The following is a 22979-nucleotide window of genomic DNA, read 5'->3' as shown; positions in this document are numbered from 1 at the left end:
CCCTTTCCTTCCTTTTTGAGGGACTAGTTTCTTAAGTGAGGTTTAGATACTAGAACCCTGGAGATGGCGTTCAATCTCCATTTGTGGTCTTGGGGCACCCTCTTGTGGGCAATGTGGGGACTGATTAACCAGGTTCCTTCTCTGAAGTAGGGATTGTGGGACTTAACCGGTGATGCCCCTCCCTTGAGGAGCCTCATACAGGGAGACTAAGACTCAGAGGACTTTTGTTCTGGTTGAGGATGGGTGAAGGAACATGGGTTCCCAGTGAGTTGGCCTGAACAGCCCTATCCTGAAGATGACGCTAGTACCTTTTCCTAGGTTTGGTCTAGGGACTGTGGCTGAGTGTGGTGGTAGAAGATTTCCTTTCTGCGTGGGCATTTTGGCTGTGTGTTTCCACACCCTCTGTTCAGTAGATTTGAACCATACATGCTGATGACGCTTGCCTGAGCCTCAGGTTCCCTCCATTTCCTCTTGCTATGGTCACACCCCATTCATTTGAGTTCTACTGGGTTATGTCTCCCTTTGTACTCAGATTTGTGGCCTTGCCCCTGAGCCGGTGGATGGGTGTGCGGGATGAAATCAGGAGGCAGATGAAGCCCAACCCAGTGCTGGAGAAATACTTCCTCAGGATGGGGCAGAGACCCGTGGAGGTGAGCCCCAACATCCTCTTGACATGTATGTGGGGGTGTCCCTGGGATCTGGAAACAGAAGTCCTTTTTAGTACTATTAGAGGTTGCACAGGGACCTTGAACTCACTCATAAGTGCCCCCTTCCTACATTCTACCTGAGTCCACAGATTCCCTGGTACCTGAGGCTCTACCCCTCATCTCCTGGGATGCGAGGCTCCACCTCTCCCTGCTGTGCTAAGACTAGTAGACCAGTCACATCCTCCTCAGGCTCCCTGCAGCTTGGAACCGCTTCTCTCCCAGTATGAGACCGCCCTTCCTGGTCTCAGTTCCCAGGTCTTGAAGCCTCATCCCTCATGTCTTTCTTTTTTCTTTTTTTTTTCTGGTTAATGTTTTTTTTTTAATGATATTTATTTATTTAAGATTTCTGCCTCCTCCCCGCCACCGCCTCCCATTTCCCTCACCCTCCCCCATTAAGTCCCCCTCCCTCGTCAGCCCAAAGAGCAATCAGGGTTCCCTGCCCTGTGGGAAGTTCAAGGACCACTCACCTCATATCTTTCTGAGGTGTAAGAGCACACCCCTCATCTCCCTGAGCCATAAGGGTCTGCCCCCTTTTAAGCTTCCTGAGTTATGAAGTCCCACCCTTTCTGGTCTTCCTGGGACTTGGGGAAGCCTTTTAAAGATATCAAAGCTTGAATCTGCCCCTTCTTAGACTTCTTGGGACATGAGGCCCTGCCCCTTCAGGTCTCCCGGAGACTTGAAGATCCTATCCTCAGGTTTCCCAGGGTTGGAAGCTCTGGTACTCACAGCATTCTGGGATCATAAGCCCCTGCACCTCTAGGTTTTTTGGGACATGAGGCCCTGATGATCCCAGACTTCTTGGGACTCAAGAAGCCCTGCTAGGCTTCCTGGGATATGAGTCCCCACATCTCTTAGTGTGGGGCATCTGCCATATGCTCACTCACCAAACAGATTCTGGGATCACAGTGAGAAGAGTAGGTTTCTTCCCTGTTCTGGAGAGGGACAAGGTGTCTGTTCCAGTGGTTGGAATGCTAGAAGCTGTCCTATGACTCTGCTTCCATTCCCATCCTTGGTGGGGCTACCCAGTTGGCTTGGTCTGGGCCAGGTTATCTAGGGGAAGGTGCAAGTGAAGTCTGTATATCCTGGCTGGGGACAGAGTAGCTTTTTTGTTTGCTTTTGTTTTTTGAGACAGAGTTTCTCTGTGTAACTCTGGCTGTCCTCGAATTTGCTCTGCAGACCAGTCTGACCTTAAGCTCACAGTCCGCTAGGCTCTGGCTTTCAAGTGCTGGGGTTAAAGGCATACACCAACAGCCTGGCTGGCAGGTTAGCTTCTATAGAGCAGAGAACGAAGTGCCTGCCTGGTGTAGTAGCCTAGTCTGCTTTCTGTTGCTGTGCTCAACATTGAATGAAAGTTGGAGAAGAAAAGGTTCATTCCAAAGCACGCTTTCAAGTAACAGGCGATCACTGAGGAATGTGAGTGCAGGAAACTGAGGCAGGATTCGAAGCAGAGGCCATGGAGGAATACTACTTACTGGTTTGCTCCCTCTGGCTTGTGCTCAGCCAGATTTCTTAACACAGCTCTCAGGTCCATCTGTCTAGGGGTGATACCTCTCCCATCAGTCAATAATCAAGATAATTCACCAGTGACATGGCCATAAGCCAAACGATTCTGGGCAGTATTGAGACACCCTTTTCCAGTTGATTCTTGGTGGTGCCAGGTTGACAATAAAAATTAAGCAACGGGTAGGGTGAGACTCAACTCCCCAAGCGGCTGCAGAAAAGCCTGCCTCTCATCCTCATAACTGTTCTTGTGCCGGGGATGAACCCAGGACTTTGTTCATGCTAGGCAAGCACCACAGAGCTGTATCCCCCATTCTCCAGTCTCATTCTTGATGCCACGCTCCACCAGTGACTTGTGTGTTGTGTAAGCAGGACCAGTGTTCTGGAGGTCTCTCCACCCATACAACCTCCCTTTCCTCTCACTATAGTGGATATGGCTCTGTGGGAAAGATCTTGAGCTTCCAGAGAGGGGTGGGGTGGGAATCAAAGCGGGACCCATGCATCTGGGGACCACAGTAGGAAACCATCTCTAGGCCACTGTGACCCTTCTCCCTCATTATCCTCTGCTCAGACCCAGATGGTCCTCCTGGCTGCCCAATGTGGTCTCACACTACGGCAGACTCAACGCTGGTTCAGGAGACGTCGGAACCTGGAACGTCCTTACCTGTCCAAGAAATTCTGTGAAGCTAGGTAATTATGGGGTGCAGGGGAGGTAGCCTTTCTGAATGATAAGGCCCCACTCCTAGCCTTCCTTGGTGATGAGGTCCCATCCCTTCAAATCTGTCTGGATAATGAAGCCCTGCCACTCCTAGACTGTGGGTGATGAGGCTTCACCCCTCCCTAGCCTCCTCGTCACTTGAGGTCCTTCCCTTCCCAGACTCCCTGAGATGTGAGGCCCCACCCTTTTTCAGTCTCCCTGTCAGATGAAGCTCCACCTCTGGGGCCTGGACACTGCTCTTTTGGCAGCTGCCTCACTAGCTTCCTCCCCCTCTGCAGCTGGCGGTTTGTCTTCTATCTGTGTTCCTTCGTGGGTGGCATCTCTGTCCTCTACCATGTGAGTAACCTGAGGGTCACCTATCCCACAACCACAAGCTTACTGAAGACCTCCTTGCACTGGGAGCTGACCATCTGCAGTGAATAAATCTGCTGGGGGAGGAGTGGGAGGCAGAACTGGAACAAGCAGGAGAGAGCAGGCCTGAGCTATGGTGGGGAGAGCATGCTGCCCTACTTTCTTTTTCTGTTGCTGTGATAGAATTTTCTGAGAAGCAGCTGAAAGGAGAAAGGATTTATTTTAGCTCAGGGTTCGACGTCCCAGTCCACCATAGCAGGGGAAGTAGCTTGAGGAAGTCGCTTACATCCCTAGTCAGGAACAGACATTAGGGAATGCATATATGTTAGTGTTCAGCTCACTATTTTTCATTCAGCCCAAGGCTTACTTTATGAAATAGTGCTGTCCACATTCAGGATGGGTCTTCCCATCTCAGTTAACCCAAATAGGAAAAATGTCTCATGTAGACATATGCACAGACCAACCTTATCGAGATAATCCCTCATTGAGACCACCTTCCCCGGGTGATTCTCAGTTGTGTCAAGTTGACAGTCAAAACTAACACTCAGCCGCTGTGGGCAGACGGACAGTGGATTTGAGGACCATGTGAGCTACACAGTGAGCCCCTTGCTTGAAAAGCATAAAAGCAGGGCAGAGTGGAATCGGTACATGGAAGGCTGTGGAAGTCCTGGTTGTGGGGGGTTCAGATCCAGGGTAGGAGGCTGGGTTTTGCCTTTGGAGAGCTTGAGATCCTTTGTTCATTCATAGGAGCCATGGTTGTGGACACTGGCGTTGTGCTGGGAAAATTACCCACAGCAGGTGAGTGGCAAGTGAACTGTGGAGAAACTCAGTTCTGTGGTCACAGGCAAGAGAGACCCTACCCCACTCCCTGCCTGTATGATGAGGCTCCATCCCACTAGCTCCTGTATGATGAGGCTCTGCCCCACTCCCTGCCTATATGATGAGGCTCCATCCCACTAGCTCCTGTATGATGAGGCTCCACCCCACTAGCTGCCTGTATGGTGAGGCTCTACCCCATTAGCTGCCTGTATGGTGAGGCTCCGCCCCACTAGCTGCCTGTATGATGAGGCCCCGCCTTTTTTGTTGCTTGGATGATGAGGCTCCTCCCCTGGGGGAATCTTCAACCGGGTCCCTTCCAGGGAGGGGCCGCCACACATCACAATTAATCTTTCCTCACCCTGCTATAGACCCTGAATCTGGCCCTGTACTGGTGGTATCTTCTGGAGCTGGGCTTCTACATTTCACTGCTAATCACTCTGCCCTTTGACATTAAACGCAAGGTGAGTTATGAGTTACACGTCAAACTGGATGTGTGGGCGCCATGGTGGCGATGCGCTCTAATCTCTGGGGAGAGGCTGACGTGGGATGAATTGGCCTCAGCGTTGCACTATGAGGTGCTCTTGATTCCTGGCAGAAGGTAAGGGATCCAGAGGCCTTACACATCTCCTGAAAAGGTTTGCTTCCAGGCATGAGGCTCTCCAGCCACAGAGGCTTGTCCCAGTGGTGACCCATTGTCTTCTGCAGGACTTCAAGGAGCAGGTGCTGCACCACTTTGTGACCGTGGGGCTGATAGCTTTCTCCTACAGCTCCAACTTGCTGCGCATTGGCTCTGTGGTGCTGCTGCTGCATGATTGCTCCGACTACCTGCTGGAGGTAGGTTCACCTCTACACTTGCCCTGCCAACCCTGCTGTTTTCCTAGCCATGGAGAGGAGGCCCTGCCACAACTGGGCTATCTGATAGACCCCGTCTCTCCTAATCTGCTAGGGTGATGATGCCTTAATCCCTCAATCTCTCTGGGAGATGAAACCTCACTTTTCCCTCTTTAGTGTCCCAGCAACGTAAGGCCCATTTCCTCTTGGTCTCTCTGGGACAGGAAGTCCTTATCCCTGTCTGACTCATTTGGATATGAGACCCTGCCTTTTCCAGCCTTTCAGGAACTGAGGCACCATGCTCCAGTCTCCCTGGAGATGAAATACTCTGTGTCTTATCCCTGTCTTATCCCTCTTTTTTTTTTTTTTTTTTTCCTTCCTACATAGTTCTGGAGATACAACCTTAGCTCAATCACTTGCTCCCCCCATAGCTTCTTGTCCCCAAGTAAAGGATTCCCCCTTGTCTGATCCACCACTTTCCATGGATTCTTGGTCCTAAACCTATTTCTCTTTGCTGCTCTCCCCAGGCTTGTAAGATGTTCAACTATTCCCACTTTCGGCGAGTGTGCAACGCTCTCTTCATCATCTTCTCCCTGGTCTTCTTCTACACTCGCCTCATATTCTTCCCCACCCGGTGAGTCCTGAGGGACAGGGAGGTGGGAGGGTGTGCTCAGGATCCATGAAGGCCTCACCCTTCGTGCTCTACTTCAGGGAACTGGAGGTGTTGGCTGAAGTTTTTCCAGGAGGCAGGAAATGGTGTGCCTGGCCCAGAGCACAGCATATGCAAAGGCCCAGAGTCAGAGAAACAGAAACTGAGCACAGCACTAATATAGTGCACTCCCAAGACAGGAAGAGAGAGGAGGAGGCTGTCTTAGTGCCTGGTTACTAAAATTGTCTAGTAAACATTTTTTTGATATTTGTTGAGTCTCTGAACTGTGTTAGGGAGTGAAGAAATAGCAGAGAGAGCAATGCAAGTGTCTGCCCTGCAGCTAACTCATATGGATGAGGAAAAGGATAGACAGGCAAGCAACAGACCACAAGGCGCAAGGGACTGATAGCACTGAAGGGAGAATAAAACTAGGAACTGTGAAGGAAGCAGGTTTGTAGGTAGTTGGCCTTGGATTAGTCCCTCTTCAGGGGTGTTTCACGGATAGCTGTTGTGTATAGAGAATGAATGGGGCTCAAGAACCATACTGATCATAGAGGAAATGGTCCAGGTGGAGAGAGCAGCATATGTAAAGACTCCGAGACTTGAATGTGTTCCAGTCTTGGAAGAACAGAATTGAGTTTGGAACAGAGAGAAGAATAAGGTGCATGTAGGTAGGTGGCCAGGGGAAGTAATGAAGGATTCTATGGGATGTTATCTGAAGGGAGGTGGGAGCCATGGAGGACTGAGGCAGATGTGGGAAGCTGGGGCAGATAAACCAGAGCAGGTGAGAGGAGATGACCAGAAGGGGACACCATCAGGACTAGGAGAAACTTCCGGAGGCATCAGGAGCCTAGCTGCTCCGTGCTGGTTTTGAGGATCTTATGCTCCTTGGTAGACATGGAGGCAGATGGCCTGTCAGCTTGGGCTTTCTGGAAGGGTGGGCGTGTAAATGCAGGAGTTGCCAGCCTGTGGCAGGCATTTGCAGCAGGGGGTTGGGCAGTGTCATCTGGGGCAAAGGTATCGATACAAGCCAATTCCTAGAGCTCTCTTGTTTTTGTTGGAGAGTGATGGAGAAATTCCGAGCGCTGAAGACTGGACCAGTAGTGAAGTTCAGTGATAAAGGTCTTGTTTAGTGCCCTTTAGGTACAGGATTGGGTGGAGAGAAGGAGTCAGAGGGATGAGAGAGAAGGAAGGGGAAAAGAAAGAAAGTAAATGGAGAAGATGGATACTAAAATGGAGCAAAAAGTGAAAATGAAAAGAGGAGAGGAAGATGAAAAAAGATGGAAGGAAAGACTAACGAAGGGAGTGGAAGTTGGTGAAGAAGATGGAGGAGTGCGGAGGAGGGAGATGAGTGTGGAGGAGGGAGAGGTAAGTATGGAGGAGGGAGGAAGGAGAGAAGGAGGAAGGGGGAGAGTGCAGAGGAAGAGGAGGCAGAAGAAGCAGTAGACAAGAGGGGGGGATAGGCATTTGGGCTTCTAGAAGGCATAAGAGCATTGGGGAAAAGAAAAGAAGTAGCTAGGGACAAAGATTAATCAAGGGGATGTGGTTGAATTTTTCTTTCTTGCATATGAAATAGCATCAGGGTTAGTTTTGATGGTAGAGGATATGTGTAGGACACAAGAGCTGTGACCTTGCAGAGTCGGTATAGTGGGTTCAGGAACATTGTCTCTGACTGACGTCCAGTGGCTCTGTAAGATGAGTATGTAAGTCTCAGGTTGATGTAAAGAGTTACACTGTATCTAAGGACAGATGGGTAATCATAAAGGGTTACCTGGGAGGGCCAGTGGTACACTTGTTACTGCCTTGTAGTTATGGTAGAGAAAGGTCAGTTGATACACTTATATGCTTCACTGACTTAGCATAAGCAGGTCAAGGGAGATACCATCTCAGGAGTGGGCACTAGGGAGGCTCAGGAGAACAGATGATCCATGCAAGTTCCCTTGGGGATTGGGGAGCTGTACAGGCTGGTGAAACTCCTTCCTGCTTCCTGCTTTAGGGTCCTCTACTCCACTCTGTTTGACTCCATCAAGAACAGGAGTCCCTTCTTCGGCTACTATTACTTTAATGTGCTCCTGGTGATGCTGCAGATCCTTCATGTGTACTGGTTCTGTCTTATCCTGCGCATGATCTTCAATTTCCTGTGGAAGGGTCAGGTATGGAGGCCCTAACAGGGGCGGATCCCAATGCCCCTCCTTGTCTCAATGCTCCTCATTATGTTCTGAGCTCTGGCCTCGTCTGTTTTCACAGATGGCAAAGGACATTCGTAGTGATGCAGAAGAATCAGACTCCAGTGATGACGGGGCAGTTCCTGAAAGTCCTCAACTGAAGAACGGGGTGACTCGAGGGTCTGGCCCAGCCGTTGCCAATGGCCCACGGAGCCGGGCAGCTGGGCGTCTGGCCAATGGGCACACCCAGTCCACATAGACAACCTAGGACTGACATTGAGGGTTGCCCTCTAGCAATGTGGGTGGATATCCAGATGCTGGGCTGGTGACCCTGGGAGACAGGGAGGTCCTCCCCAAGGTAGGAAGAGGACCGATGATCTGTTTCCAGCACTTCCCTTTTTATCTCGTTTCCCTTTATCCCTTTGAGCAACTGGACAGAGCCTGGGGGAGCAGTGGACTCTGCGTTTGGTCAGAGCCACCCTCAGGCTGTGTAGCCTGGGGGCTGTGGGGAGCCTTGGCTCATAGGACCAATAAAACTTCAACAGAGATGAAGTCTCTGCCTGAGAGTTTTGGTTTCCTTCACCGGTCTTCCTCTCCATTCCTCTGTTGACAGGATTTCTCACTGCCACATCAAGATTTATGTCCATCCCCACCCACACTGCATCATGGCTTGAAGATACTCCCCATCCCCGGATCAGTGTCTTCACCATGTTGTCCTCCAGAGTAGCTCTCCAAGGACATTGTTATTAGCTGATAGGCACTGGCTACAGGAAAGATGTTATTAAGCTTAGATGCAGCTTCTCTGTCTGAAGTTACACAGTATTCCTCGTCCAAGTCAGAAGGTAGAGCAGAGACCCAAGCACACCCTTGTAGTCTCTTGCTTAAAGCAACCTGCAGCCCCACACTGGGGTCTTTATACCCAGGATAGTGAGGTCATTGTCTTCAGAAGTGCTATAGGAAAACTTCTTCCTCTAAGATGGAAGTTTGGTGACCATTGTCACTTAAGTCAGAAGTCAAACCACAGGATCCGTGTGTGGTTAGACCATGCTGTCTTTAGGAGTATGTAAGAGGGACTGAGTGTCATGGAAGAGAGCAAAGCAGAGACAGTGGGGAGTAGAGGGCCATCTCAGGGGATATCCAAAAATAAATGCTGTGGGGACAAAAAGCAGAGCCTGTCATGGCAGCCTATGACTGTCATTAACACCAGGAAGAAAGAAGCCAGCAGACTGGAAAAACACACAAGCCTAATACAAAGCAGGAACCAGTCTCCAAAGAAGCGTGGGAGGGAGTGTCAAGGAACAGTTACCCAGAAGAGAAAGCTGGACTAAAATCTAAGATAGAAACAACTAAAAGAAAATAAAAAAAATGTGCAAAGAACGTGGGCCTGCTCTCGGGGTAGAGCAGGTGGCGAGATGACATGTGGAGTTTGTCTTCTTGGGAGATACCGGAGAAAACAGGAGAAATAAAGCTTCTGTTGAGAGAGTAACAATTCAAGGGGAATAAACATTAAGTAACACAGGCAGAGATTACATAGAGACTTTTGAAAGAACCAGGAAGACAAGACCACAGAAGGAAAGGAAATGGGGATAGGGGAAAGAGATGAAAGGAAGAATAAAAAAAAAGAAAAGGAGAAAGAGAAAAATGTTGTAGATAGTGCATGGATGGAAAGCCCAGAAAGAATAGGAAGGGGCATTTGAGAAGGAAGAATGATGGATACTGAAGATAAAAACAGCTTTGAGAGAATTTGAAGGTTCAAAACCAGTATGGCTACAAGCCTGAAATCACAGTACTGTGGATGTTAAGGCACAAAGACCATAGGTTTGATGTGAGTCTATTTGTACAGCTAAGCTCACAAATTGTGACAAAAAGACATCTTATTGTGAAAGCTTGAGCAATAGCTTAGGCTTGTTTTAACTAGTTCTTCTAACTTAACCCAAATATTTTAATCTATATTATTTTATGTGGTTCAGTTACCTTTACTTTGTGAAGCCCATGCTGCTTTTTCTGTATCCATGGTGTCTCCTCACGACTCTGCCCTTCCTCTCCCCAGCATTCTCTGTGTCCTGAAAGTCCTGCCTAGCTATTGGCCATTTTTATCAAACCAATTAGTGGCACATATTAACAGTGCATAAAAAGACTATTATACAGCATTTTCCCCTTTTTGTCTAAAGGAAAAAATTTACTCTAACATAGTAAAGCTATATACAATAGGAACAATTATCAGATATTTTCTAAATAGAAAAGAAAGGTATTAACTTTAAAAAAATGAAACTCTATACAGTAAGAACAATTATCAAATAAGAATTAAATTTAAAATCCCCAGTCCTTTTGTATTTGGCAAATTTAGAGAAAATACTCCTTTATCCTCTCTTGATGAGTCCAAAGTTTTGTACTAATTTATCTTCTATTATAACTAAGGAAAACTGAACTATTCTTCAATTCCATCAAAGACCCCAGCAGGATATACTAGAATCTTAGTAAACAGGAAGTGCAGTGCAAGCTGCTTTCAGACCTATAGAATTCGAGACATCTGGCTGTCTGGACAGTCACTCAATATCCTCTTCAATGTTGAGACATCTATCCTTATCCTGTAGCCCTAGAATATTTGACAGACTTTTCTATGAAGCAGGAATTTTTAAGGACTGTCCTGCTTCATCTTGGCAAAGTTTGGTAGTCTTTTTCCTTTGTGCCCTGCTTATCCAGTTTGTACAACATACTGTCAGCAGTCAAGGCAAGAACAGTTTTTTTTGCCCAGTGGCTAACCTTGCCACAATGAAATTAAGCTCCAGAAAAGATTTCTTCAATGCCCATTATCTTTTCTGAAGTAAGTTGGTGCTGCCAGGAGCAGACATGTCTCACTGTTCTGAAAAGCCTCAGGTTATCCAATCTTAAATGTCATATTCTGTAAGTCTTTGAAGTGTTTGAAGACCATCTATCTGAATGTATAGGCTTAACCTTGAAAACATACCTAATAGGACTACAAGTTTGATTATTAAAGATGACTACTAACCTGCATCTTTTAGTTATACATTATATTTTTAAATGAGCTGCATAAGAGCAATACCACAACAAGAGTAGAAACGTAATTCAGTATAACAAAAAATAACCTTAAATTTATATCAATATACAAAAAATCCATACCAATATAAAATATTTGAAACAGTGGTTGTTCAAAAGTAAACTCAACAATGCACACTTTTATCCCATAATTTTTATACCGTATTTCTCCTTTTACCTTCAGAAAGAGATCCCTGAATCTAAACTCCTTCATTTAGCTTTTTCCCTGACCATGACCAGTAACAAATTGTAACCCCCTCCAAGTTATGAGAAGCATCTATAGCCCAACAAATGACAACAATAACAAAAAAAAAAAACCAAAACCCACCCTCCCCACCTCTTGGGAATGGGTGCATCGTGTTCTCTAAACTGCTTTCTTTTGTCTGGAGGTAATGGCATCTTTGGAGGATTGTGAGAAAATTATGATAATAGGAAAGTTCTGGTTAGAATAGTCAGTGAGGATAGACCACCTCAGCCAGCAGCCTTGAAGCTGTTCTGTATGCAGAACTCTGAGGATACTGCAACAGAGGCAATCTGAGAGGCTGCATCACCTGGGTCATCCATTTTTATTGGCGTCTTATCCCCTTGCTCTGAAAACACAAACTTTGAAAGGTAACATACATTAACACAAGTATGGGATATGTGTTGTGTATGAACCTGCCAAAGATGTGTTGTTGTTGTTTGTTTGAGCAGGTAAAATATATGTTGTCTGTCTTGTAGTTATTTTAGGTTTATATCTGTCTGTAAGCAGGCTTTCAGAGGGTCGTCTCTGATCAAATCTGATCCCTTATCAATCTTGAACAGACCCACAACCTGTTCCTCTTCCACAGGAAACAAAAGGATAACCTCTTCCCCAAAGCAAGACTTTTTTTTTTTTTGAATTCTGTTTGAAAGTTAAGGCATTCTTAAAGTTTCTAGACTGGTTTATTTAGGGCATTCTTAAAGTTCCTAGGCTGGTTTATTTCAGCAGTCCCTTTCACAATCTCATCTACCAGCAGCTGTCATTTGCTTATCCGCATTAAAAAAATTCACAGACATCACAATAAAATAATAATGATACAGGATCAGACTTCCTGTATATTTCCTATCTTTGTGTGACTTATTATTTTTTATTACTTTATTTGTTTATGACTATACCTTTCTTATGCCTACATACATTGTTAAATGCACTCTGTCTTGTGTAGAGGCTATTTTCCATCTAAACCCATTTTACTTTATATGTGTAACCTTTTCTGTTTGCATGAACAAAATCTTAAGTGAAGCTTAACTCATGGTGTACTGGTAGCTGGCTCCACCCCATCTATTTTCTGAGAGCCTAGCCTCATGGTAGAGGTACTGACCAGAGTCATGTTTACTACCCCAACTCTGGGAAGTTTCTGTGTCCATGATGCTGTAGGCATTTCTACCTAGTCTCATGCTATGAAGTAGCATACTGCCCACTGCTCATAAACCCTATTCAAGTGCTTATTAGCAAGGCCTCTTAAAAGAGGCATGCCTCTGTATACCTCTAGCCTCTAGCCTGAGAGACTATGGCCACCAGGAAACCATGTTTGACTCTGTGTTTTCAAATTCTCTGAATCTTTTACAGGCCGTATGTGGCCCCACACTGAGTGCCATATGTTGCAAGTCTTTCTTTATCCTGCCATCCAGCTCCCATATCATGATGCAGAGACTTCTTATTCATCTTGAAATAAAAGATTATGAAATCTTGGCTGATAGCTTAGATTTGTTTCTTTCTAATTAGTTCATATATCTTAAATTAACCCACATTTTTCAATCTGTTTTTTTTTTATGTGACTTGGTTACATTTACTTTGTGAAACCAATGCAGCTTTCTCTGCATCTGTAGAGTCTCCTTACAACTCTGTTCTTCTTCTTAGCATTGTCTCTGTCCTGAAAATTCTTCCTAGTTATTGGCCAGTCAACTTTTTATTAAACCAATCATAGTGACTCATATTAAGTATACAAAAAGATTATTTTACAATGTTTTGAAGCCAGCCTGTGAAGGAGAACCAACCTAGAAAAGCAACAACAAAAAACATAGAGCAGACATACATAGAGGTACATGGACACATGCAGCTGAAAAGAATTAATCATGTAGTTTCAAGAAAGTTGATACAACAGGAAATCATGTCTTGTGAAATAAGCCACACCATGAAGGACAAATACTGAATGTTTTCTTTTATGAAAAACTTAGATTTTAAATTATAAATATTTGTGCATATGTATGTGTTTACATTTATATGTTTATAGGTCATGAAAGTATAAGGGATCATGAGAAAGGAGGAAGCAATCTTAAAAGAGATGAGAATGTAATACATGTGACATGGAAACAGAAGGGAAAGAGAACCAAATAGGAGGTGACAACCTGGGGAATATGAACAGGAAGAGTAAAAAGTGACTGAATAAGAACAAAATGTAACTACTCATGTGTATGAAGATGCTGCAATAAAACTCATTACTCTATGTAAATGTAAGCAACAAAAATAGGACCAATAAACTTAAAACACACAATGGCCTTACTAATAACTTTAGTGCAGAGTAATTCTGGATTTTAAAAATGGGATTAGTTGTGATGGTTGACCTCCATTGTCAGCTTGTTGAGCTATAGAGTCAACTGAAAGATGGGCCTCTAGGCATACCTGTAAGGGAGTATTTTGATTAGGTTAATTGAAGTGAGAAGACCTGCCCACTCTGGGTGGTATCATTCCCTGCTAAAAAGAACTTTATAGACAAATATGGTGGTTAATATTGATTGGGTGGAATATTCTCCAGGAATATGCTAAGTCCATCTGATTTATGATATAGTTTAACTGTGGTGCATCTTTGTTGACTTTTAGTAAGGATGACCTATCTATATGAGATTTTGGTATTGAATTCACCTACTAATATGAGGACCTATTTTTCCATTTAATGTTTGTTTTATGAAGTTGGAGTCCCAACATTTGGTGTGGTTAGTTTTAATGCTCTTGATGGAATGTTTTCTATCTTTTGATTTTATCAATGAGGTGTGTTTCTTGGAGACACTATAGAGTTGAATCTCATTTTTTCTTAAATATATGAATAGATTTTATTTTTATTTTATAAGGATTCTTTAGAGCTTGATGTTTGCTAGAACACTGAGAGGAAGGTACAGAGGTTTCATTGTTCCCTTTCCCTATCAAGTGTAAGCCTCTCCCACTGTCAACATCCTCCATCACAGTGGTGTATTTGTTATAATCCGCAATGACACATCCTCACCCAAAGACTACACTTCACATTAGTGTTCATATTTTCCATCTTATTCTTTTTTAATTCAGGATTTTATCTGTATCCCAGATTACCCTTAAACTTGCCCTCCCAACAGTCTCCCAACTGCCACAAATACATGTGTGAACTGTCACACCAAACTAGACTTCCTATTTTTTTTGTATTCTACATTCAGTGACTAACATATAATGACCTGTGTTCACCACTGAAATACCATGTAGAGTCACTTCACAGCCCCCAGTCCTCCCTGCTCTTCTTAGTTACTCTTCCTCCTTCCCCACCCCTGTCAAGCAGTGACCTTCCACCATTCTCCATGGTATTCCTTTTCCATTTTTTAATTTAGCCAGCTGGTCTGTATCGTTATTGGTGAGTTGAGTGCATTACATGGAAATTATTATTGAGAAATAACTATGGATTTATGTTATTTCTGTCAGTTGGATCATTGTCTGTTCTTTATGCTGTCCCACATACATATCTGGCTTATTTTCTTACATATAATAGACTCCTTCCAGATTACCTTTGTTCAGCTAGTCTGCCCATGAAATCTATTCTTTCCTCTGCTTTAGTGACTAAAATTTCTTCTATTGCTTATAGTATTCCTTTCGTGTCTTCTGCAGTGCTGGCATGGTGGCCAGAAACTCCCTCAGTTGTGGAGGAGCAGGTAAGCCCTTCATTATGGCATCCTGGATACCGGAGGGTGGAAGTTCCTGTCTGCTACACAGACCAGGTTTCCTGAGTAGATGCCCACTTGAGCCTAGAGAGATGGTAACAACATGGGTGTCCCAGGAGCTTGGCAGCTGTGGGGGTGATGAGGATTACTGTGTGAGGTCCTGTCCCTCTAGGTTCGAGAGACCTAGGAGTTAACTATTTGAGGAGTACTCTGTTCCCTGAAGAGAGTGGGGCAGGTTTAGGAGCATTAGGGTCCACTGGTGTGGGGGCAGGGAAACAACTGTCAGCTTGTGAATGGAGAAGGGACCTTAAAAGGGAGAGGTAGAGTAGGTACCCTGCCAGTGGCGGAGTTTGGGCTGGGAGGTGATGGATAAGGAGAAGGGGCCTGCCATAAAGCAGCTCAGAAGGGCTTAGGCCTGTAGAGGAATGTGGGGTGGCCCTGAGGAGAGTCAGGGCAATGGGGGAAGGGAGGCCAAGGTAACCTGAGTTCAATGGAGAGCTTGGTTACTTGTTGTTTGATGAGTCCATTGTCCATCTGGATGGTGGGTGGGACACCAAACCAAGGAATGATGTGGTCCCAGAGTACCTGAGCCACCACATCTACTATTCCCCTGGAGACCGGAAATGCTTCTATCCATCCTGTAGAAGTGTCCATAAGTGTTAAGAGATAATGGAGTTTTTTATGAGTAGGCATATGAGTGAAATCAATCTGCCAATCTTTGTCTGGTTGGTGTCCTGGTGTCCACAAAGCTGGTTTAGAGACTGACGCATGTGGAGAGCCCTCTGTGGTTGGCCTGGGCACACATTTGGCAGGATGAATGAACCTGTAAAATATGATCTTGGAGATGGGTGGGGTCAAAAAGGGGTCCCAAGAAGTGGAACAAAGCTTTGGGGAAGCGGCTAAGACTATCTTGACCCAGTAAAGGTGCTGGGAAAGCAGGTATCACTAAGAAAGATTGAGAAAAAAATTGTCCTGCAAGAATGCAGAGCAGTGGCAAAGTTTTAAGTGGGGAGGAACAGGTCCTGTCTACCCTCATAACTGAAATTAGTGAGGAGAACATAAGGCCTGGGTGAGATGTTGGAACATAATATGTAGCTCACATGTCCAAAATAAAAGTAATGGACTTATCTGCTACCTACAGCTTTACCCTTGGCATAGATAGGGTTACAGGATATACCCAGTCTGGACAGCATCAATCCTCTGCAAGGCTGAGAATTTCAAAGGCTGGCACAGTTTCACTTGCTGATGTTGGTGAGGCTGGACCTCTGTGGCATGGCATAGAGGACAAGCCCACATGGGGGCATTGTGATTTCCTGTGTCCAGATTGCTATCAGATAGGGCACAACCTTGGAGGAGAGGTAGTGCAATATCGTGCCACATGACCATTTAGGCCACACTTGTAACAGCTTGCTTGTGAGGTTGACTTAGGCTGGGCTCTCTCAGGTTACAGCCCTATGGTGCCTTCCCTTGTTCCCCTTCCTGTATCTTAGGGCAGCTGCTAAAGCCTGGGTCTGTAGAGTAGCTGCCTGTTGTAGCCTTGTCTGTTGGGAAGATTCAGCAGATTTTTCTCGGGCATTAAAAACTTTAAAGAACATTTTCATCAATTCTCTTATAAGGGTTTGGGGACCCACCTCAACCTTTCTTAACTTTTTCCTAATATATGGTTGTGCCTGAGAAATAAAATGGGTAGCCAAGACCATGGCTCCTGCTGGGGAGGCTGGATCTAGCCTGGTATATTGGACCATGGTTTCTTGTAACCAATTAAAAAAAAAACCATCTAGATGTTGTCAAAATTAACTACTTTTTATGAGACAATTTCCATACCCTAAAGGAGACAATGGACCATGATGTCCTGCCTCTGTTGGCTGCTTTGGCCAGGTTGGTAGTCCCAGTGTGGTTCTGTGGCCTGCACAGCCATTTATCCCACAGGGAGTGTATGGTCTGCATATTCCCTAGCTGCTACCTGAATTCTATTTCACTCCTCAGGAGCGAGAGTAGAAGCTTGGATGACATAATAGTCATGCCAAGTAAGATCATAGGTCTGAGACAAACAACAAAACTCTTTTCTATCTGAGAGAGAGATGGAAGATAAAAGGGAACATGAACTTTCATAATGCCATCAACTACTGCCACCTCCTGGAGAGGACAGAGAAGGGTGGCGCTATGGTGTGATCTGGTATGGGAGGAGACTGGGGAGGTTTGGGAGGGGTTAGCCCAGTTCACAGAGGGGTTCCAAGGGTGGGGAGATGAGGTAGGAGGGGGAGGAGAGGAGGAAGGTGGGTAAGGTGGAAGTTGGCCTTGAACCTCCAGATTGGGAAGGGAGGAGGTAGACAGGGAAGGAGAGGAATGTGGAGAACGTTGCTTCACAGAAGGGGGTTGAGTAGTATAGGCTTGAGGGAGTGGGGGAGGTTCCAGTGCCTCTGGCTGCATGGTCCAGCTAGAATTGTCAGGGTCCCAATTCCCAGATGACCGAGAATTTGGAGGCATTGCGGCTTTAGCCACCAAAACTGATGCTGTGAGACACTGGCTACTAAGAAAAGGGTGAGAGCACAGAGCCCCAAAACCATGGACATATGTAAGCTCTGCCCATTTGTCTTTATGGTAACAAAAATTTTAGTGCGTAGGGAAATTAGCTGTTTGGGACATTGTATTGGATAGGCCCAATTTATAAAGATTTTGTAAGAGGCATAAAGTCTATGCCCAACCAAGTGGCATAAGTCTATTACAGCATGTCAACTAAAATAGCTATAAGGCCTAATGGGGTCATGGAAATGGAATGCTAGGCACCCCTGGCACAAATAAAGTCCACCTCAGCCAGGCCCAGTCTTGCAGGTCTGGCCACCGCTGAGATTAAACTCTTGGCATGAGCTGATGGCTTCAACAAGAGTCTGATAATTGACAAAAGTAAGTATGAATGGGTCCCCCCAAAGCCCTATAGCATAGACAAGAAAAAGGGACTCACCAAGATGCAGCCATTGTAGCCGTAGCCCAGGAGCCAGTTTTAGCATGGCGTGGAGAGCTCAGATTGTGGACTAGGGGCTTTTAACACATGGCCTAGCACCATACAGAAAGGCCACCCTACACAGTGGGACCTCAAAGTAATTTGGTGCTTTTTCCTTTACAGCATTAAATATTGTTTCTTTGCTTTGTATTTTTGACATCTTGACTGTAATATGCCATGGGAAGGTACTTCTCTGGTCATGACTGTTTGAGGTTCTGAATGTGTTTTGTGTTTGAATGTCTGAATGTTTTCTAGACTTGGGAATTTTTTTGGTGTAATACTGTTGAATGAATATCCTGCACCTTTTGTGTTTATGTTACTCCTTCTAGTCCTATGGGTTCTTGGGTTTGGTCTTTCATGGACATTGTGGTCATGCTCATTTATTTTTTGCTTCTTGGTGTCTGTATGTAATATTTTTTCACCCTTCTCCATCTGGCAGTCTTTCTTTTGCTTCTTTGAGTCCATTGTTCATGCTTCCCACTGTGCTTTTTTATTTGATTTATTTTTCACTTTCAACACTTTTTTCTGTCCTCATCACAGTCTCATTGCTAAAGTTTTTCTCATAGTGATTATTGTTTTTGTTTGTCTTGCTGCCATTTTCCTCTGTAGTAATAACTTTGTCTGCAGGTATTGATGATATGAATGGAATTAATCTGCCTGTGGATATCCTCCTTCGGGTTTTTGATCATTTTTTGCAAGAAAACTTCTGGAATGTTGTTGGAGGAGGTGCTTGTTCCTCCCGGCCACCCAGAACCAAAATAAGCACACAGAAACTGTATTTATTAAATCACTGCTTGGCCCATTAGCTTTATCTTCTTATTTGCTAAATCTTACATCTTAATTTAACCCATTTCTATTAATCTGTTCATCATCAAGAGGTTGTGCCTACCAGCAAAATTTCAGCATGTCTGTCTCCAGTGGTAGCAGCTTCATGGAGTCTCTGTGACCCTGCCCTTCTTCCTTCCAGAATTCCGTTTAGTTTTCCCCACCTTGCTTTGTTCCCCTACAGCTCTGCTAAAGTCCCAAAGCAGTTCCTTTATTAACCAATGAACACAACACATAGACAGAAGGACCTCCTACACCATTTCCCCTTTTCTATTTAAACAAAAATGAAGGCTCTAACTTTAACATTGCAAAACTACATATAACAAAACAGGTATAAAGCAAGAACTACAGTAACAATATTTATATTTACTTTATTTTTATCTTAACTAAGGAAAACTATAACTATAAATTCTTCAACTCCATCAAAGACTCCAGAAGGATATAATATTACTTAAGTAAACAGGAAGTGCATTGCAAGCAGCTTCCAAAATTTTAGAACTGACAGAGACATCTCACTGCCTGGACAGTCACCCAAAGTTCCTCTGTACTGTTGGGGCATATATCTTCAGCCTGCTGGCCCATAGTATCCAGCAGACTCTTTCATGAAGCAGGAAATTTCAAAGACAGTTCAGCTTATATTGGCAGTTTGTCAGTAACTTCTTTTATGTTGTGCAGAATGTCTGGCAGACTCTTTCATGAAGCAGGAACTCCAAAGGATCATCTCCCCTTTAGGCAAGTTGAGCAGTCATTTCTCTGTGGCTCTTGCATCCAGTTTACTTAACAAACTCTATGAAGAGCCTCTTCAATGCCCATCTTCCTTTTCAAGTACATTGTTGCTGCCAGGAACAAATGTGTCTCACTGTCATGAAAAGTCCTAAATTTTTAAAACACTTTAAATGCCATATTCTGTGGGCTTTGAAAGATTTGAAGAATATGTTACTAGCTGTGTTACACACACACACACACACACACACACACACACACACACACACACACACACATATCTAGAAAATCTAACTAACATGACTACAAGCTTGACTATTATAAATGATTATCTATTAACCTGTATTTCTTAATTATACATTACAATTTTAAATGAACTACACAATCACAATACCTTAATCAAGAGGAGAAATACATACATATATATATATATATATATATAACAAAATTGACATTAAATTTGTGTCAATAAAACAACATCCATACCAGTGCAAATATCCATCTCTATAGCATATTCCCCTTTAAATATAAACAAACATTTCTAGACAATATTTGGGAATATGGGTGTAGTTATTTCTCTCCAAACTGATTCCTGCTGTTTATTGGGTAAGGTATTTTCTTTTGGGGTTGTTTACAGCAACCTTTCAGGTGGTTTTATTCCATCAAACTATATCAGTCTGGAGGCAATCCATGGGTTTTCATCTTCTATGAAAACAAAAGAACTTCTTTCCCAAAGCAACATATCCTTAGACCCATATTCTGAAATCAAGATACCTTTAAAATATACATGCTGGTTTAGCTTAGCAGCCCATACAATAAAATGTCTCTGTACTTAGCTCATTCACAGTAAAAAAAAAAATTCAAAGAAAACACAATAATACACATAGTCCAGACTCTCTGTGAATTTTCCATCTTTACATGGCTTATTTTTACTCTGTTGCTTTTTAATATTTATTTTATTATATTTACTCCTTTAATCTATGACTGCTGGTCTTTTTCAACTCTCTATACTCTTTTTCTTCTCTCTCCCAAGCCTATGTACATTTATCCGACACTATGACTCAGCTGGATTTGTCTTTATTGCATTTTTATAATTCTTTACTGTCCAAGAGAGCTCTTGAAAATGCTAAGCGCTTCTTAAAACTTAAGCTGCACCATTAGTATGGCATACATGGTACTTCCTGCTTTCCAGCCCAGTCTAAAACTTAAGCTTCACCATTACTTTGATATATATGGTACTTCCTGCTTGCTCCACGCAGTCCACAATTGAAGAGCTGCTTGTGCCTCTGAGCTGGTGCACATTGCAACAAGCAAGTTGCAGCACACTGCTCACAAACCCCATCCAAATATTTGGTGTCCTGAAAGAGATAGAGGTCTTCCTGGCAGTGTGGCCCAGAAAGCCAGCATTTAAAAACATCCATGGCTTTTTTCCTGCTAAGGCTGAATTAGGAAAACGTCTCTTAAAGGAGTTGCAGCAAGCTGCCAGCAAACAGCAAGAAGCTGTGTTAAACTCTGGTTTTTTTTTTTTTTTTTCCAGAATTCCTTTTCAAGCCCTCTCGGGTTCACGTGAATTTAGTTGGCCATGTGGGTGCCAATTTGTTGGAGTAGGCACTTGTTCATCCTGGCCACCCAGAACCAAAATAACCACACAGAAACTGTACTAATTAAATCACTGCTTGGCTCACTAGCTTTAACTTCTTATTGACTAACTCTTACATTTTAATTTAACTTATTTCTATATCACCACGAGGTTGTGGCCTACCAGAAAAGTTTCAGCATGTTTGTCTCCCATGGTGGTGGCTTCATGGCATTTCCCTGACTTTGCCCTTCTTTCTCCTAGAATTCTGTTTAGTTTTCCCCATCTCGCTCTGTTCCCCTACAGCTCCGCTATAGGCCCAAAGCTGTTTCCTTATTAACCAATGAAAACAACACATAGATAGAAGGACTTCCTACACCAGAATGTTTATTGATAATTTACCTATTTCAGAATGTTGAGTTCACCAGTTGAACTTTTTCAGAGAAATTATGTTGACTTCCTATTTTATGTTTCTTGTTTTTTGTGCTTGTAGTCTGCACATCTGCTAGTTTGTATATCTCCCCTGCATCTTAGAGAGGTGGTGGTGGTGAATTTCAGCAGCAGTTTAGATCACAGGAAAAGTCAGCACCACAAGTTTACTGGTCTCCTTAGAAAGCTGACCACACATCCTATATTTTCCTTAATGAATTTTGTTACATGTTTAGTAGGATGTTTGTGCCACTGTAGAAAACAGTGTAGAAGTTCCTAACAAAATTAAAAGAAAAAGTACCATTCAATCCATCATTCCACTCCTAGGTATATAGACCCAGAAGACATCTACAGAGATAATTGCATATCCATGATTATTGCTGTACTTTTGTGGTGGTAAGAAAAGGAAGCACACAGATATCCATTATCAGGTGAATAGATAAAGTAAATATGGAGCATATTCACAGTGGCATTTCTTCAGCCTTAAAGTAGAATAAAGTCATAACATTTAAAAGGAAAATTTTGGAACCAGAAATTATTAAATTTGGTGACTTAAGTCATAGTCATAAGTATAAATACCACAGGGAGCTGGATCTCTCTCTCTCTCTCTCTCTCTCTCTCTCTCTCTCTCTCTCTCTCTCTCTCTCTCTCTTTCTCCCCCCCTCTCCCTCTTCTCAGCCTGAAAGTACAAGGTATCCAAGAAAGGAGTGAAAGTATGTGAGGTGAATTGGGAAAAGACAGGGGGTAGAGAAACACATAAGTGTAGAAATGAGGATTGTTTTAAGATAAGGAAGAAACAGGAAGAGGTCAATAGAGGGGATGCAGTATCAGTATGTAAGGGAGATGATTAGGAACAAAATATATGTATGAAAATGTAATAATGAAATCTCCTTCATGTGCTAACTTGAAAGTTAATACTAAATTTATTAAGCCTTGTACCTATAATGTATTTTGTTCCTGAGACCCTGAATAGAGTTCATTTGTGGTCTGAGCAAAATGATGTAGCACTTGGGGGCAAAGATACAACCTAGGAGCCCTGCGCTGGATGCCAAGATGGAGAAGACCTCCACAGCCACCATGACCTTCCCTTTGGTGCTGTGGTAGACAAGGAGGAAGGTGACCCAGACACTGCAGAACACCAGCATGCTGAATGTCAGGAACTTGGCTTCATTGAAGGTGTCAGGTAGGTTTCTGGCCAGGAAAGCCACAGTGAAGCTTCCCAAGGCCAGAGCTCCCAGATATCCCAGCATACAGTAGAAAGCAGTGACCGATCCCTTGTTGCATAGGATGATAATGTGTTCACGCTCAGAGTGTGCATCTGTTTCAATGAAGGGGGGAGATTTTCCCAGCCAGACCACACACAAGATAATCTGGATGAAGGTGCAGATGGGAACAATGAAGTTAGGTGCCCGTGTTACCAACAACCACCTGATTCTTCTTCCTGGAGCAGTGACCTTGTAGGCCAGAACCACAGTAATGGTTTTGGCTAAGATGGTGGAAACAGCCACAGTGAACAACACTCCAAATGTGGTCTGCTGCAGGATGCAAGTGGTTGTGTTGGGGTGGCCAATGAAGAGAAAGGAGCAGAGAAAACAGCAGTTAAGGGTGATGAGCAGGATGTAGCTGAGAGTGCGGTTATTTGCCTTCACGATGGGAGTGTCTTGCTGCTTCAGAAAGATCCCAAGAACGAGAGCTGACAGTGCAGAGAAG

At 44.0% G+C, this 22979-nt stretch overlaps 2 protein-coding genes across 6 annotated transcripts in view; one reads left to right on the top strand and one right to left on the bottom strand.

Annotated features, from left to right (window-relative positions):
- The window catches only part of Cers4 (ceramide synthase 4), a 35300-nt gene extending 27011 nt beyond the window's left edge, over window positions 1-8289 (top strand). For all 5 annotated transcript variants that reach the window (XM_005366948.2, XM_013353696.2, XM_013353695.2 and 2 more), the window contains exons 3-11: window positions 533-650; window positions 2779-2897; window positions 3204-3261; window positions 4024-4074; window positions 4464-4556; window positions 4801-4929; window positions 5454-5560; window positions 7572-7728; window positions 7823-8289. In XM_005366948.2, coding sequence (XP_005367005.1) covers window positions 533-650; window positions 2779-2897; window positions 3204-3261; window positions 4024-4074; window positions 4464-4556; window positions 4801-4929; window positions 5454-5560; window positions 7572-7728; window positions 7823-7999 — 1009 coding nt within the window. In that variant the 3' untranslated portion in view covers window positions 8000-8289. The remainder of the gene's footprint in view (window positions 1-532; window positions 651-2778; window positions 2898-3203; window positions 3262-4023; window positions 4075-4463; window positions 4557-4800; window positions 4930-5453; window positions 5561-7571; window positions 7729-7822) is intronic.
- Window positions 8290-22195: 13906 nt separating this feature from the next.
- LOC101990476 (vomeronasal type-2 receptor 116-like) overlaps window positions 22196-22979 on the bottom strand; it is a 64303-nt gene continuing 63519 nt past the window's right edge. The window contains exon 7 of the mRNA XM_026789174.1: window positions 22196-22979. This exon is cut by the window's right edge and continues 62 nt beyond it. Coding sequence (XP_026644975.1) covers window positions 22196-22979 — 784 coding nt within the window.

The sequence above is a fragment of the Microtus ochrogaster genome, unplaced genomic scaffold, assembly GCF_000317375.1.
Source record: "Microtus ochrogaster isolate Prairie Vole_2 unplaced genomic scaffold, MicOch1.0 UNK15, whole genome shotgun sequence".
NCBI classification, from domain to species: domain Eukaryota; kingdom Metazoa; phylum Chordata; class Mammalia; order Rodentia; family Cricetidae; genus Microtus; species Microtus ochrogaster.
Note: the sequence above shows the minus strand (reverse complement) of the source record. Positions and strands in the feature narration are given on the sequence as shown.